This window comes from Oncorhynchus mykiss, chromosome 8 (assembly GCF_013265735.2).
Source record: "Oncorhynchus mykiss isolate Arlee chromosome 8, USDA_OmykA_1.1, whole genome shotgun sequence".
In the NCBI taxonomy this organism is placed as follows: domain Eukaryota; kingdom Metazoa; phylum Chordata; class Actinopteri; order Salmoniformes; family Salmonidae; genus Oncorhynchus; species Oncorhynchus mykiss.
In genome coordinates, this window is record NC_048572.1 from 57081244 (window position 1) to 57098634 (window position 17391).

General features: G+C 41.5%; 1 protein-coding gene across 1 annotated transcript; it reads left to right on the forward strand.

The window, feature by feature from the left end:
* The first annotated feature begins 302 nt into the window (after positions 1–302).
* On the forward strand, positions 303–5372 carry LOC110530207 (alpha-tocopherol transfer protein). The gene is made up of 5 exons (XM_021613084.2): positions 303–794; positions 1656–1809; positions 3274–3467; positions 3852–3962; positions 4193–5372. The coding sequence occupies exons 1-5, from the start codon at positions 519–521 to the stop codon at positions 4415–4417; spliced, it is 960 nt and encodes a 319-aa protein (XP_021468759.1). The 5' UTR covers positions 303–518; the 3' UTR covers positions 4418–5372.
* Positions 5373–17391: the final 12019 nt, after the last annotated feature.

A 17391-nucleotide genomic window follows, 5' to 3' on the forward strand; every position in this document is an offset into this window, starting at 1 on the left:
GTGGTAAATGGCCAATATAAAACGGCTAACTGCTGTATCCAGGGCCTCTGTGTTGCATCGTGACTTAGAACAGCTTTTAACAGTGGTATAAATGGCAATATACCACACCCCCTCCGAGTTATTAAGTGTTTGAATTGTAGCATAACAGAACAATTTATTTAGATGAATAACAGCTCGTTGGCCTATTCCACAAGTCACTGCACACGTTTTCCACTGTCTTGCCTTGTTGCAACGTATCATGGCAGTAGAGATTAGGTCGAGAAGTACTTGAAAACAAAGGTTCACCCCTCACCACCAATAGGCTGTACATTTGCCTTGATTTCATTAGGTCGAGAAGTACTTGAAAACAAAAGTTCACCCCTCACCACCAATAGGCTGTACAGTTGCCTTGATTTCATCATCTTTGTTGACACGTGCTTCGATTATTTGCTTAGTTGCACAGCGGTGAGTAGGGCCTAGCATAGGTGAGCCCCATGCGGGTTAAAGAGCAGAAATGATTTCAGTTGCATTCTGACTGCATGAACGGAAGTTTCTCCATTCTCCTTGACATAGTTTGTGTGTGTGGTGGGCGGGAAATGTCATACATTTCCGACATGTCTGTAAAGGAGAATTATTACGAAGGAGACCTAAATAGTTTACCCGACGACTCCAATGTTGTCCAACGTTATTTATTACAACTGAGACAGAGGGCACAGAAAGACGTCATCGACCCGCAGGACAGGTTGAATTGGTCGGACAGTTTTTTAATAAAGTTTCTGAGAGCGAGAGACTTTGATGTTGAGCTGTCACTGAAGGTTGGTATCCGCGGTGGGTTAACTATTGTAAAATGAAACTATTTAGGACATGTTTTCAATGTATTTAGCGGTTGTTTAGAACTTGGAATCAAAACTGTCAGTGAAGGAGAGTTGGGTCGATGCCCCCAAGAACAATGTCCAATTGCCTACACAAAAAACAGTTTGGTAAATGTGAGGTATGTGGACGATGGTCACACTTAGTTTGTTTGCCTATGAAGGGAAATAAGTGACCGCAGTTAACACTTTTTAAGTTAACGTTATTTAATGAAATGTTTTTAGAAAAGAGGCGTTTTTCCCAAGTACTGGGGTAACTGCCAGGACGATCAATGGGAGCATGATGCACCTGAGCTCAATTTCGAGTCTCATAGCAAAGGGTCTGAATAGTTATTTTTATTATATTTGCAAACATTTCTAAAAAACCTTATGGGGTATTGTGTGTAGATTGCTGAGGATTTTTTATGTTTATTTAATCAATTGTAGAATAAGTCTATAACGTAACAATATGTGGAAAAAGTCAAGGGGTCTGAATACTTATATATCTATATATATATATATATATATATATAATTTTTAAAATTCTAAATGACAAAATATTATATTAACTTACCTTGACTTAAAAAAATGTAGATGAGACGGATATTTTTTATTCTTTATTTTGATTGCAATCTCTCAGAAAAAGTTAAAGGTGTAGATCGTTCTCCATCCTCCCGTTTCAGAATATAATTTTCATTGTCCTGCTTGGTTCAATAGCTTGACATGATTTGACAGGCTGACCGCTGACTATTTTTCTGTTGCAATCTAAAATATGTTTTCTTTCCCATCTTTCTTTCTCTCGCTTCCTCTCTCCCTCCATCCTTATAGCTACTAATTAATTACCAGCGTTGGAGGAGAGAGTGCCCAGAGATCAATGCCAACCTGCACCCGTCCTCTGTCCTGGGACTCCTCCAGAATAACTACCATGGAGTGCTGAGGGACCGGGACCTCAGTGGCAGCAGAGTGCTCATCTATAGGATAGGTTAGTCCTCATCTATATGGTGTGGTCTCGGTGTCAGGCAAGGCAAATGGCACCACTGCATAAAACCACCTAATATAGTATTTAGTACTTGTAGTATTTTATTAGGAACTCCATTAGCTACTGCTAAAGCAGCAGCCACTCATCCTGGGTTCCACACAAACCATAGCATAATAAATAACATTAATAGATAATTACAGCTGAAGGACAGAACTAAATACATTTAAAATAAGAATACACACTTTCATACATTTGCCTTAGCATTCCATGCATCATAACTCATAACCGCAATATTGCAGCCATTCATTTTCTCATGTATTGCAATCCTTTGCTCTACTACTGTTACAATTGCTTTGTTTAAGCAGGTCCAGATATCCTAATATCACAGCATCCTTGAATCCTGATATCCTAATATCACAGCATCCTTGAATCCTGATATCCTAATATCACAGCATCCTTGAATCCTGATATTCTAATCTCACAGCACCAGTTATGTAGAGAATGTCACAACATCAGGAACAATCTGTATCATTGGTTCATAATCATGTGACTTATAGATGCTACTGAACACATGAAAATGCAATAATCCTGTGGAACTTTCACCAAAGTCGTTAACTCCTCCTCATCCCCCCTGGCGTGAACAGAGCCACATATCATTTCGTATGGAGTTGCACATAAGTTCACCCCTTCTGTGTTCCCCTGATGTGAATGCAGCAACCTTAAATTGTATGGAGTTGCAGTCTGCACTTCACTAAATTCCCCTGATGTGAATAAAGCTACCTTAATTCACTAAATTCCCGACATGAATAAAGATACCTTGTCATCTACAGTTACCGCCCACAATGGGGTAACGTAATCTCTTGAATCATATGGAATTGCGCCGAAGTTTCACTCCTGCTATGTTCCCCTAACGTCAACGCAGCAACCTTGAAATGTACTTTGAACGTTATTAATTTTGATACATCGGCCCATGGCACAGGGCTATGTGAGGTGGCATACCTACTGTATTTGGCTTAATATAGTATACTCTATAGTAGGTGTATTCAAATCGTACCTTACGAGATCCAGAGCACTGCTAGTTTTCTGTTCTACCTGATCATTAATTGCACCCATCTGGTGTCAGGTCTAAATCAGTCCCTGAATAGAAGGGAATAATTTATAAAATGCAGTTGAACTGGCTTCGATGTCAAGATTAGAATTATGGTACTCTACAGCAATGGCTCTCCAACCCTGTTCCTGGAGAGCTACCCTCCTCTAGGTTTTTGCTCCAACTCCAGTTGTAACTAACCTTATTCAGTTTATCAACCAGCTAATTGTTAGAATCAAGTGTGCTAGATTAGGGTTGGAGTGAAAACTTACAGGACGGTAGCTCTCCAGGGACAGGGTTGGAGGACCCTGCTCCACTGGGCCATTTGAGAAGTTGTCATTTTGAGATGTCATTTGCAATGTGTTGGCTTGTCTCCTCAGGTCAGTGGAACCCTAAAGATTTCACAGCTTACGAGGTGTTCCGTGTCAGTCTGATCACATCTGAGCTGATCGTCCAGGAGACCGAGACCCAGAGGAATGGACTGAAGGCCATTTTCGACATGCAGGGATGGTGCTTCGCTCATGCCCTACAGATCAACTCCTCCCTGGCAAAGATGATGTCCTCTGTGCTCACGGTAGGCTATTAGTTGAACTTGGTTGTGTTCATTAGGAAACCAATGAAAAATGTTTTTAAAAGTTTTGCTACTGAAAATAAAAATGGTTTCCTATTGAACCATTGCAGGTAGTCCCACCCTGTTTCAGTCTGTTTTCTTTAGTTTGGTGCCTAATGAACAGAACCCAGTACTGTTGTTTTTAAAGGGCCCCTCTGCTATCAGAAATAATCTTAGAATGATCAATACTTTTGAAGGTTAGGTTTAGGTCTGGATCCAGAGTTATCTGTATTGCAGACATCTCATGTTAATCTTACAGAATATAGCTACATACTCGATAGCTATACTGTGAATAAGCCTGTAATAATAATACTGTAATAAGCCTCTGTTTAAATGTGATCTTGTCAGGACTCGTTTCCTCTGAAGGTGCGAGGGATCCATCTGATCAATGAGCCCATATTCTTCAGACCCGTCTTCACCATGATCCGTCCATTCCTGACTGATAAGATCAAACAGCGGGTCAGTCACCATTCGTATGTTCTTGCACTATGACTTTTGCTTCACCTGGATACATATTTTATACATTGTCAACAGGAGTGATGGAGATGATGATAGTGACCTCAGATGTTGTTTAGAGCAGGTGCTTATAACCCATTATGACAATGATGATAATGCTGCCTCTGATGACAATGTTGATCATGACAACAGTGATAGTAATTCATGTCAATTCCCTTCTGTCTTACTCCTAGATCCACATGCACGGCAGTAATTTCAAAGAGACGCTGAGTGGCTTCTTCTCCAAAGACATCCTCCCCCAGGAGTACGGGGGCAGCGGCCCCTCCATGGAGGAGGTGTGTCAGGAGTGGACCTCCCACATTCTGCAGTCTGAGGAACGCCTCACCCAGCTCTCCATCTGCCCTGCAGGAGATGAGGTCACCCCAGACCCAGAGACAGAACCTGACCCTGACAGCTAGTCTGCCTACAGCTCCTGACTACAAATGGACTACACATCCCAGAGTGCATCTCAATGACCAACCACACAACTCATAGCATCCTTCTGAAGTGGATGGGGTGCACATCTTCAGCTCTCGAGGTCCAAGATTATATGCAAGTTTACTACCAGTTTCCTGGTTATTAAGTTTGTCAGTTGATGATGGTAGGACCAAATGCTCAAGAATTGAGTACATTGTGTTTGGAATTAGACCTAGACTACTTTTCTCTATCTCCTGTTTTATGGGTTTTAAAGTATATTAGCAGTATACAGCCAACTGTCTGTTACCATGTGTTATAACTAAGACCAAGGTTAAAGATGTATGTTTTAGCTATTTGTTCAATTTTGTGAATGTCTACTGTATTAGAGACTTGTATTTTTATACTATAATTGGTGTTTTAATTATGAAGATTAAAGGTCAATTCCACCACTTTTCAACCTCAGCACAATGCCAACATGTGAAAACGGCACATTTCTACATTTTGTAGAAAGAAAATATAAAGTTCTAGCCGATTACATCTGAGATCCGCAGTGACGTGGGGAGCATGAAAATACCCTCCCTCTGGCTAGAAATACTTTACAAGTTTTGAAAAACACTTTTTACTCTACCCTGTGATGTCACAAGCTAGGTTTCTATCCAATTTGCAAGACATGTTCATGCAAATGTTATAAAATCTGCATTAAACCAATATGCACATTTTACCACCAAAGGTTTGTTTCCATCAAAACAGACTTGTTGCAGAGAGAAGGCTGTCCGTGATGACGTAGTGCACATAAACACTTTTGCGCTAAAGATCTCATGTATCAGATTAAAAAAAACAAATTCAATGTATTTGCATTGCATTTTCCACTCTATGCATGGTTTTGTTTTGTCACACAAACTTGTGATGAATGCCAAACTTGTCCAATCTAAAAAATAAAAAAAACACCTCCCAACCCATGCGACCCCAAACTGTTCACACCCCTCTTGTTGGTGGAGAGAAATGTTTTAAAGCTAATTTCTTGCACTTGTACACATTTCTTCCATGTCTTGTGTGTGTATATATGATACCACTACAAGGGGTCGAAGCCCGACAGAGGAAACAAAATATACTGTATATATACACAGTACCAGTCAACACACCTACTCATTACAGGGTTTTTCTTTATTTTGACTATTTTCTACATTGTAGAATAATAGTGAATACATCAAAACTGAAATACACATGGAATCACTGAGTACCAAAAAAGTATTACACAAATCAAAATATATTTTATATTCTTCAAAGTAGCCACCCTTTGCCTTGATGACAGCTTTGCACACTCTTGGCATTCTCTCAACCAGCTTCATGATTTAAATTAACAGGTGTGCCTTGTTAAACTGTAATTTGTGGAATTCCTTTCCTTCTTAATGCGTTTGTGCCAATCAGTTGTTTTGTGACAAGGTAGGGGTGGAATACAGAAGATAGCCCTATTTGCTAAAATACCAAGTCTATATTATGGTGGCAAGAACAGCTCAAATAAGCAAAGAGAAACGACAGTCCAGCATTACTTTAAGACATGAAGGTCAGTCAATCTGGAACATTTCAAGAACATCGAGCGCTATGATGAAACTGGCTCTCATGAGGACCACCACAGGAAAGGAAGACCCAGAGTTACCTCTGCTGCAGAGGATAAGTTCATTAGAGTTAACAGCCTCAGATTGCAGCCCAAATAAATGCTTCACAGAGTTCAAGTAACAGACACATCTCAACATCAACTGTTCAGAGGAGACTGTGTGAGTCAGGCCTTCGTGGTCAAATTGCTGCAAAGAAACCACTACTAAAGGACACCAATAAGAAAAGACTTGCTTGGGCCAAGAATCACGAGCAGTGGACCTTGGACCGGTGGAAATCTGTCCTTTGGTCTGATGAATCCAAATTGGAGATGTTTGGTTCCAACCGCAGTGTCTTTGTGAGACGCAGAGTAGGTGAACGGATGATCTCTGCATGTGTGGTTCCCACACTGAAGCATGGAGGAGGAGTTGTGGGGGTGCTTTGCTGGTGACACGGTTAGTGATTTATTTAGAATTCAACGCACACTTAACCAGCATGGCTACCACAGCATTCTACAGCAATATGCCATGGGCCAAAATACCAGCAACAGTGTGTGAAAACTTTGTGAAGACTTACAGAAAACGTTTGACCTCTGTCATTGCCAACAAAGGTTATTTAACAAATTATTGAGATACACTTTTGTTATTGACCAAATACTTATTTTCCACCATAATTTGCAAATCACAATTTATTTTACTGACACATAAAGATCCCACCACATTTCTTGCTTCCATCATAGCTGTTGTGATTTTTTTCACCGGTATGACTTTACTCGAACAAAAATTGGATGGAAACGTGGTTACACCCTTACAAAGAAGTCCTACAGGAATCCTGCACCAAATATATATTCTGCAGGATTCATGCAGAATTTTTTTGTAAGGGAAGTCCTGCAGGATATCCCACAGGATTTTTGGGGCAACTTTCCTGTAAGACAATTCCTGTATGTAGGAATTATGCAGGTATCCCTTCACAAAAACAATCCAGCAGGAATCCTGCAGAATATACAGTGGATTCAGAAAGTGTTCAGACTAGAGGTCGACCGATTAATCGGAATGGGCGATTAATTAGGGCCGATTTCAAGTTTTCATAACAATCAGAAATCTGTATTTTTTTGGTGCCAATTTTCTTTTACACCTTTATTTAACTAGGCAAGAACACGTTCTTATTTTCAATGACGGCCTAGGAACGGTGGGTTAACTGCCTCATTCAGGGGCAGAACGACAGATTTTTACCTTGTCAGCTCGGGGTATCCAATCTTGCAACCTTACAGTTAACCAGTCCAACGCTCTAACCACCTGATTACATTGCACTCCATGAGGAGCCTGCCTGTTACGCGAATGCAGTAAGCCAAGGTAAGTTTCTAGCTAGCATTAAACTTATCTTATAAAAAAACAATCAATCAACGACTGTCGTTGCTCCAATGTGTACTTAACCATAAACATCAATGCCTTTCTTAAAATCAATACACAAGTTTATATTTTTAAACCTGCATATTTAGCTAAAGGAAATCCAGGTTAGCAGGCAATATTAACCAGGTGAAATTGTGTCACATCTTGCCTTCATTGCACGCAGAGTCAGTGTATATGCAACATTTTGGGCCGCCTAATTTGCCACCCGTTAGATAAATTACGGAACGGAATAAACTTTTTGTTTTCGAGGTTATAGTTTCCGGATTTGACCTAAGGCTCGTATTTCTGTGTGTTTATTATGATTTGATATTTGATAGAGCAGTCTGAGTGGTGGTAGGCAGCAGCAGGCTCGTAATAGTCAAAGGTATGTGGTTTAGAGAGAAATAGTTGACGCGTTATAATTCCTGTAATAACTTGCGGCTGAACTTGAAAGGGGTTCCTTCGTTATTTTACCATTAATGTCTTCCACAGAGAATGTCTTGATCTACTTCAAATAAGGTCTGTGTTTCGTGCGGGCTTAAACCGCCTCAGCGTTTTGATACCCGTGTAAATCTCACTAGGATAAGGTAACGTTTGTCAACATATTTTCATAAATCCACTCTACAAAAAATTATCTTTGCTTATATTTAGCCAATATTGATCAGTTACCTTGTCCTATGGATATCTACACCGTTATAAAATTGGCAAAGGGGGTGTAAACCTACACGAAACACAGACCTTATTTTAAGTGAATCTAAAAATATCCTATGGAATAAATGAATGAAGGAACCGCTTTGCAGATTCTTACCATGCCCATTATTAAAATAGGATTTCCTGCAAACTCCCAAAAAATGTTAGTAGCATAATAACATAACATAAGCCATTGGAAAATGTGTAGAAATGCAGGAAACTGCAGTTTCTCTCTCAGAACTCAAATGGCCAACTAGAAAAAGCTCACACCAAGTTTATTCACCCACTGGGTCATACAACTGCAAAGACAAGGTACGATTACACAAGCACATACATTCATAACCTTCTAATAGGCGGTGTCAACTCCTTACACATCTAGACAGCAAATACATCTCTGTTTCTAGGCAGGAACTTAAATGGTTCCTCTCACTGGTGTAGTCATAGCCCTGCCTGATACTAGAACCTTCGTGGGCATGGAAGTGTATGTGTGAGATAGGACTGTAGTAGGAGAGTAGTTGTGATGGGCCTCTAACCCCCTTTAATACAGCAAAATGCATCTAAAACCATGCCATTGGCCACGCCTACTGCCATCGTAGGGGAAACACTATTCTGAATATCTTGGTAAACTATTTTAAACTCCTTTTCAATGCCCTCTTACCTATTCTGCCCATTCATGTCATCTAGCCTATAGGCCTAGTTGAAATTGAAGGCCTACCTCTCCCAAGAACCCACGCCAGTCCCAAGACGGACGAAAAGGAGATAGCCACAGGTCAACAACAAGAAAGGTAGCTACTGTATGATTCTTCAGACATTCATAACGAATCGATTGTACCTATATGGACTTAAAACAGTCTATATCAAAACTGTCTTCTGATAATGACAATTGGTTGGATTTTGTCTGAGGTATCCTTAATCATCTCATCATCTACCCTCCTTAGATTGGAAGAGGAAAACGAATTACAAGCCATGGCTACAAGTAAGTATTCCACTCAGAGAAACAGCACAGCAGTACTATACACTCACTCCTTTCTGAAGTGTTACTGACAGTTGCCACAGTCACTCTTCCACACAGGACAGCTCGTCCAAGAGCGACGTCGATCGACCAAAGACCGCCACTCTGGTAAAACAACATAGCCATTGAAAAAAGATACACAACCACCAAGATAGCTCTCAGTAATTTATTGGACAGCCAGGTTTATGAAGTATTTTTATTTTTTTTGTTGAATTTTACCCCTTTTTCTCCCCAATTTCGTGGTATCCAATTGTTGTAGTAGCTACTATCTTGTCTCAATGCTACAACTCCCGAACGGGCTCGGGAGAGACGAAGGCTGAATGTCATGCGTCCGTTCATACACAACCCAACCAGCCGTACTGCTTCTTAACACAGCGCGCATCCAACCCGGAAGCCAGCCGCACCAATGTGTCGGAGGCTACACCGTGCACCTGGCAACCTTGGCTAGAGCGCACTGCGCCCGGCCCGCCACAGGAGTCGCTGGTGCGCGATGAGACAAGGAGATCCCTACCGACCAATCCCTCCCTAACCCAGACGGCGCTAGGCCAATTGTGCGGACCTCCCGGTCGCGGCCGGTTACGACAGAGCCTGGGCGCGAACCCAGGGACTCTGATGGCACAGCTGGCGCTGCAGTACAGCACCCTTAACCACTGCGCCACCTGTTTATGAAGTATTTTGACTGTAATGACACTTTTGAAATGCAGTATATTTGTCCAACATGCCAGTATTTCTTTGGCAGTGAAGTGCCAGATCATTGCACATCATGTGCTTGCCTCCCTGGGGATATGCCATCTCTTGTCAAGAGTGGATCAGTGTTTATGAAATTGTCAGTCAAAAAACAACTAGAGGAAAAGTTATCAGATCCCAAATTCTGTAACGCATTAGAATATAAGTATTCTTGGTCCAAGAGCAGCCCAGATAGTACAGATTACATTTATGATGGTGCACTATACAAGTCAATATATGCCCTTAATGGCACTGATTTAATGAACCTTTCACTCTCATGGAATGAGGAAGGCGTTCCAATATTCAAGTCCTCTCCCTTTCACATCTGGCCCCTAAAAGTCATAGTTAATTAAGTTCCCCCAAACCTAAGAGCAAAGCACATCATTCTTGTGGGGCTGTGGTTTGGGCTACTGGTGCTATCACAAAGGAGAAGTGGTAAACAAGGGTAATGGGTTCACTAGAGTGTATCTGCCTGTGGTGGAAAAAGTACCCAATTGTCATACTTGAGTAAAAGCAGAGATACCTTAATAGAAAATGACTCAAGTAAAAGTCATCCAGTAAAATACTGCTTGTATGTAAATGAAGTCATCGACTCGGCCTGTCCTTAAACATTCGTATGCCCATATCCTAATACTTCACACCAAAGATTTTAAGGCACAGATCAATAGCCAAGATACTCAGCTTTCCGCAGACACCATGCTTTTGCAGATAGATGCTTCTGTTCTCATACCAGACTACATTAAATGTTTAAAAAATCAAGTAGGGTCCCCAAATATTGGGACTTTACATTTAGGAGGTACTTTACACCACTGGTATCTGCTTGAGAGTGAGCCAGAACCACGCACAGACACTAAACACCTCAGAGAGGTTGCCTTGGTGATAGTCAGGGAACATCATACATGGTGTTAAGGGCCCATCTCCTTTAATGTTTCTTACTGTTTTCAACATGATTGCAGGGTTTGCTTTTGATTACAAGCATGGCATCTTATATGGCATATGTTGGTTTGTGGTTTGAGTCCAAATATCACCCTGAGTCCAAATATCACCCTGAGTCCTGGTACATTGGTAGGGAAATAGAGTGCATAAACAAAAGATTGCTTGCCACAAAACCACCTGTAAATGTGACAAGACCACCATGCGCAATTCATTTGCTAAAATATTGGAAAGCCACAGAGTTCTGACACTTCCTGCTACAGCTATTTTTAGGTCTCTCCAGAGATGTTCGATCTGGTTCAAGTCCGGTCTCTGGCTGGGCCACTCAAGTATATTCAGAGAATTGTCCGGAAGCCACTCCTGCATTGTCTTGGCCGTGTGCTTAGGGTTGTTGTCCTGTTGGAATGTGAACCTTCGCCCCAGTCGGAGGTCCTGAGCGCTCTGGAGCAGGTTTTCATCAAGAATCTCTGTAGTTTGCTCCTTTTATCTTTCCCTCGATCCTGACGAGTCTCCCAGTCCCTGACGCTGAAAAACATCCCCACAGCATGATGCTGCCACCACCGTGCTTGACTGTAGGGATGGTGTCAGGTTTCCTCAAGATGTGATGCTTGGCATTCAGGCCAAAGTGTTCAATCTTGGTTTCATCAGACCAGAGAATCTTGTTTCTCATGGTCTGAGAGTCCTTAGGTGCCTTTTGGCAAACTCCAAGCGGGCTGTCATGTGCCTTCTACTGAGGAGTGGCTTCCATCTGACAACTCTAACATAAAGGCCTGATTGGTGGAGTGCTGCAGAGATGGTTGTCCTTCTAGAAGGTTCTCCAATCTCCACAGAGGAACTCTGGAGCTCGGTCAGAGTGACCATCGGGTTCTTGGTCACCTCCCTGACCAAGGCACTTCTCCCCCAATTGCTCATGTAACGGATGTGAAACAGCTAGCTAGTTAGCGGTGGTGCGCGCTAAATAGCGTTTCAATCGGTGACGTCACTTGCTCTGAGACCTTGAAGTAGTGGTTCCCCTTGCTCTGCAAGGGCCGCAGCTTTTGTGGAGCGATGGGTAACGATGTTTCGTGGGTGACTGTTGTTGATGTGTGCAGAGGGTCCCTGGTTCGCACTCGGGTATGGGCGAGGGGACGGTCTAAAGTTATACTGTTACACTCAGTTTGGCCGGGTGGCCAGCTCTAGAAAGAGTCTTGGTGGTTCCAAACTTCTTCCATTTAAGAATTATGGAGGCCACTGTGTTCTTGGGCACCTTCAATGCTGCAGAATTGTTTTGGTACCCTTCCCCAGATCTGTGTCTCGACACAATCCTGTCTCAGAGCTCTACAGACAATTCCTTCGACCTCATGGCTTGGTTTTTGCTCTGACATGCACTGTCAACTGTGGGACCTTATATAGACAGGTGTGTGCCTTTCCAAATCATGTTCAATCAATTGAACGTACCACAGGTAGAGTCCAATCAAGTTGTAGAAACATCTCAAAGATGATTAATGGAAACAGGATGCACCTGAGTTCAATTTCGAGTCTCATACCAAAGGGTTTGAATACTTATGTAAATAAGGTATTTCTGTTTTCATTTTTTATACATTTGCAAAAATAGCTAATAACCCGTTTTCGCTTTGTCATTATGGGGTATTGTAGATTGATGAGGAACGTTTTTTACTGAATCCATTTTAGTGCGCCTCCACAGTCCAGTGCATCCTGTGTCTCCTCTCCGCACTCGCCCTGAGGTGCGTGTCATCAGCCTGGTGCCACCTGTACCGGTCCCACACATCAGGCCTCCAGTGCGCTCCACAGTTTAGGCAGCCCTTTTTCCCATTTTCTTGTGTGGGATCTTGTCTACATTTAGTTGTCTGAGTGCACAACAGTATCATCACGTTTCGTTTGGTTGTTTGTTGTTCAGTGAGTTTCGGTTTATTAAAATAATGTGGAACTCTACTCACGCTGCGCCTTGGTCTCATCATTACAACGAGCGTGACAGTGATTACAGCTGTGAGTCTTTCCGGTCTCAGCTTTCCACACTTGGATTGTACAACACTTGCCCATTATTTTTTATTCTTCAAGTTCTATCAAATTGGTTGTTGAGAATGGTTAGGTCTTGCCATAGATTTTCAAGTAAATTTAAGTAACTCGGCCACTCAGGAACATTCACTGTCTTCTTGGTAAGCAAATCCAGTGTTTAGTTGGCCTTGTGTTTTAGGTTATTGTCCTGCTGAAAGGTGAATTCATCTCCCAGTGTTGGTGGAAGCAGAATGAACCAGGTTTTCCTCTAGCATTTTTGCCTGTGCTTAGCTCCATTACGTTTATTTTTTATCCTGAAAAACTCCCCAGGATACCCACAACATGATGCAGCCACCACTGTGCTTGAAAATATGGAGAGTGGTACTCAGTAATGTGTTGTATTGGATTTGCCCCAAACACAACATTTTGTCCTGAATATGAAGTGTTAATGGCTTTGCCACATTTTTTCCATTATTACTTTAGTGCCTTGTTGCAGACAGGATGCATGTTTTGGAATATTTTATATTCTCTACAGGCTCCCTCCTTTTCACTCTGTCAATTAGGTTAGTATTGTGGATTAACTACAATGTTGTTGATCCCTCAGTTTTCTTCTAGCACAGCCATTAAACTTTAACTGTTTTAAAGTCACCATTGGCCTCATGGTGAAATCCCTGAGTGGTTTCCTTCCTCTCCGGCAACCGAGTTAGGAAGGACGCCTTTATCTTTGTAGTGACTGGGTGTATTGATACACCATCCAAAGTGTAATGAATTACTTCACCATGCTCAAAGGGATATTCAATGTCCACCAATAGGTGGCCTTCTTTGCAAAGCATTGGAAAACCTCCCAGGTCTTTGTGGTTGAATCTGTTTGAAATCCACTGCTTGACTGGGGACCGTACAGATAATTGTATGTGAGGGGTACAGAGATGCAACTTATCATGTGACTTGTTAAGCACATTTTTACTACTGAAATCAATTAGGCTTGCCATAACAAAGGGGTTGAATACTTGCCGACTCAAGACATTTCAGCTTTTCATTTTTGTAAACATTTCCATAAACCTAATTCTACTTTTACGTTATGGGGTATTGTGTGTAGGACAGTGACAAAACAAATCTATTTTTAATCAATTTAAAGTGTTGCCTGTAACACAACAATGTGGGAAAAGTCTAAGGGTTTCTGGAGGCACTGTACAGTATGTAGACACTGGGTTGGTGCTGGAGATAATAAGAGGATGAAAAGTGGTAGAATTGCCTGATCATCCTTTGTCCAGTGTTAAAAACTCAGAGGACATTGATTAAGTTCTTTGCTGTTTCGTCTCTCTCATACAGGGTTATGAAAGAGAGTCGAAACTTGTCCCCAGAAACTTTCACATTGTAGCATCTCTCTCAAATTAGAAAATAAGTGCAAAATAGAACTGTGTATGTTACAGAAGCTCTAGTCCATTCCCTGTCTTTATATGAAATGGTCCAAAGGTCGACAATCTGTCCAGGTGGACAGTGTGCAGGGTGTTGAGCTTGGTTGGGTTCTCTCACAACAGTGTTTTGAGCCCGGCTGGACGCTTTCCCAGTCTGTTGTGTTGTGTTTGTCTGGGTACTCTCCTCTTCTTAACCTTCGGCCCTTTTCTAACTGGCCAGTAAACACTGGACGGTCAACATGTACATTTTGGCCTCACCTGTAGTGCATAAGTCCTATGTCAATGTTTGAGGAGATTCTATCACTTTTGGACCATGGATTCATTTAATCATTTGTTTTATTTGAGTCCGTTTGTTTGGAGTTTGGGAGCAAGATAAGAGCAAAATTATTTTTGATGACTTTCCATGGTGTGTCAATAATGAAAAAAAAAAGCGTATGCTCCTTCAAATATAGATTTCTAAACCATGGTAGGTACAGTGGGGCAAAAAAGTATTTAGTCGGCCACCAATTGTGCAAGTTCTCCCACTTAAAAAGACGAGAGAGGCCTGTAATTTTCATCATAGGTACACTTCAACTATGACAGACAAAATGAGAAAAAAAATCATGAAAATCACATGATTTTTAATGAATTTATTTGCAATTTATGGTGGAAAATAAGTATTTGGTCAATAACAAAAGTTTGTCTCAATACTTTGTTATATACCCTTTGTTGGCAATGACAGAGGTCAAACGTTTTCTGTAAGTCTTCACAAGGTTTTCACACACTGTTGCTGGTACTTTGGCCCATTCCTCCATGCAGATCTCCTCTAGAGCAGTGATGTTTTGGGGCTGTTGCTGGGCAACACGGACTTTCAACTCCTTCCAAAGATTTTCTATGGGGTTGAGATCTGGAGACTGGCTAGGCCACTCCAGGACCTTGAAATGCTTCTTACGAAGCCGCTCTTTCGTTGCCCGGGCGGTGTGTTTGGGATCATTGTCATGCTGAAAGACCCAGCCACGTTTCATCTTCAATGCCCTTGCTGATGGAAGGAGGTTTTCACTCAAAATCTCACGATACATGGCCCCATTCATTCTTTCCTTTACACGGATCAGTCGTCCTGGTCCCTTTGCAGAAAAACAGCCCCAAAGCATGATGTTTCCACCCCCATGCTTCACAGTAGGTATGGTGTTCTTTGGATGCAACTCAGCATTCTTTGTCCTCCAAACACGGCGAGTTGAGTTTTTACCAAAAAGTTATATTTTGGTTTCATCTGACCATATGACATTCTCCCAATCTTCTTCTGGGTCATCCAAATGCTCTCTAGTAAACTTCAGACGGGCCTGGACATGTACTGGCTTAAGCAGGGGGACACGTCTGGCACTGCAGGATTTGAGTCCCTGGCGGCGTAGTGTGTTACTGATGGTAGGCTTTGTTACTTTGGTCCCAGCTCTCTGCAGGTCATTCACTAGGTCCCCCCGTGTGGTTTTGGGATTTTTGCTCACCGTTCTTGTGATCATTTTGACCCCACGGGGTGAGATCTTGCGAGGAGCCCCAGATCGAGGGAGATTATCAGTGGTCTTGTATGTCTTCCATTTCCTAATAATTGCTCCCACAGTTGATTTCTTCAAACCAAGCTGCTTACCTATTGCAGATTCAGTCTTCCCAGCCTGGTGCAGGTCTACAATTTTGTTTCTGGTGTCCTTTGAAAGCTCTTTGGTCTTGGCCATAATGGAGTTTTGAGTGTAACTGTTTGAGGTTGTGGACAGGTGTATTTTATACTGATAACAAGTTCAAACAGGTGCCATTAATACAGGTAACGAGTGGAGGACAGAGGAGCCTCCTAAAGAAGAAGTTACAGGTCTGTGAGAGCCAGAAATCTTGCTTGTTTGTAGGTGACCAAATACTTATTTTCCACCATAATTTGCAAATAAAATCATACAATGGGATTTTTTTCAAATCTCCAATTTGGACTCCAGACCAAAGGACACATTTCTCCAGGTCTAATGTCCATTACTTGTATGTGTACATACATACATACATACATACATACAATACACTGCTCAAAAAAATAAAGGGAACACTTAAACAACACAATGTAACTCCAAGTCAATCACACTTCTGTGAAATCAAACTGTCCACTTAGGAAGCAACACTGATTGACAATACATTTCACATGCTGTTGTGCCAATGGAATAGACAACAGGTCGAAATTATAGGCAATTAGCAAGACACCCCCAATAAAGGAGTGGTTCTGCAGGTGGTGACCACAGACCACTTCTCAGTTCCTATGCTTCCTGGCTGATGTTTTGGTCACTTTTGAATACAGGTAACGAGTGGAGGACAGAGGAGCCTCTTAAAGAAGAAGTTACAGGTCTTTGAGAGCCAGAAATCTTGCTTGTTTGTAGGTGACCAAATACTTATTTTCCACCATAATTTGCAAATAAATTCATTAAAAATACAATGTGATTTTCAGGTTTTTTTCTCCTAATTTTGTCTGTCATGGTTGAAGTGTACCTATGATGAAAATGACAGGCCTCTCTCATCTTTTTAAGTGGGAGAACTTGCACAATTGGTGGCTGACTAAATACCTTTTTGCCCCACTGTGTGTGTGTGTGTGTGTGATATATATATATATAATCAGTAATTCAAAGGAACTTTGTGTCATTCTGTGGTTCCTGATACAGTCATCTGGGAAGACGGCGTGGGTGTCGATGAAAGCAGCCCTCCGCACCTCTTTTGATTCAGAGCGGTTGGGTTAAATGCGGAAGACACATTCAGTAGAATGCATTCAGTTGCACAACTGACTAGATATCCCCTTTTCCTTCCTTCCTCATATGGCAAAGTTTTATTGTACCTACTATTATTAGTACTGTAATTAGACAAGTTATCCACTAATTTGAAAGTTTACTAAACCCCTGCAATTTGACTGTATCAAGTGAATATTTTATTTTAAGAAACTACAAAATAATATTATTACCCTCATTTGTAATTTTTCTTGTTCTTACCAATGATATTTTAACTTCCAGGTTTTCTGAATTTCAGTCTATGCCCTATGCTCCAATAAATAGAAATCCATAGGGGTAGGGGAAAAAAGCAACAGGAGTCTATCAACCATATATTCAACAAGTTATGAAGTGTTACCCTTTTTTTTCTCCAATGGAATTACTCTTCCTTCCAAGGTGAAAGAATGTGGATATGGAATAACTTTTACAGTGGAATAGACTCTAGTGTCCACAGATATGTGG

Coding starts and splice junctions, on each gene's coding strand:
- LOC110530207 (XM_021613084.2), top strand. CDS start 519: ATGAACGGAAGTTTCTCCATTCTCCTTGACATAGTTTGTGTGTGTGGT. Junction 795..1,655: donor ATGTTGAGCTGTCACTGAAG/GTTGGTATCCGC, acceptor CCATCCTTATAG/CTACTAATTAATTACCAGCG. Junction 1,810..3,273: donor AGTGCTCATCTATAGGATAG/GTTAGTCCTCAT, acceptor TTGTCTCCTCAG/GTCAGTGGAACCCTAAAGAT.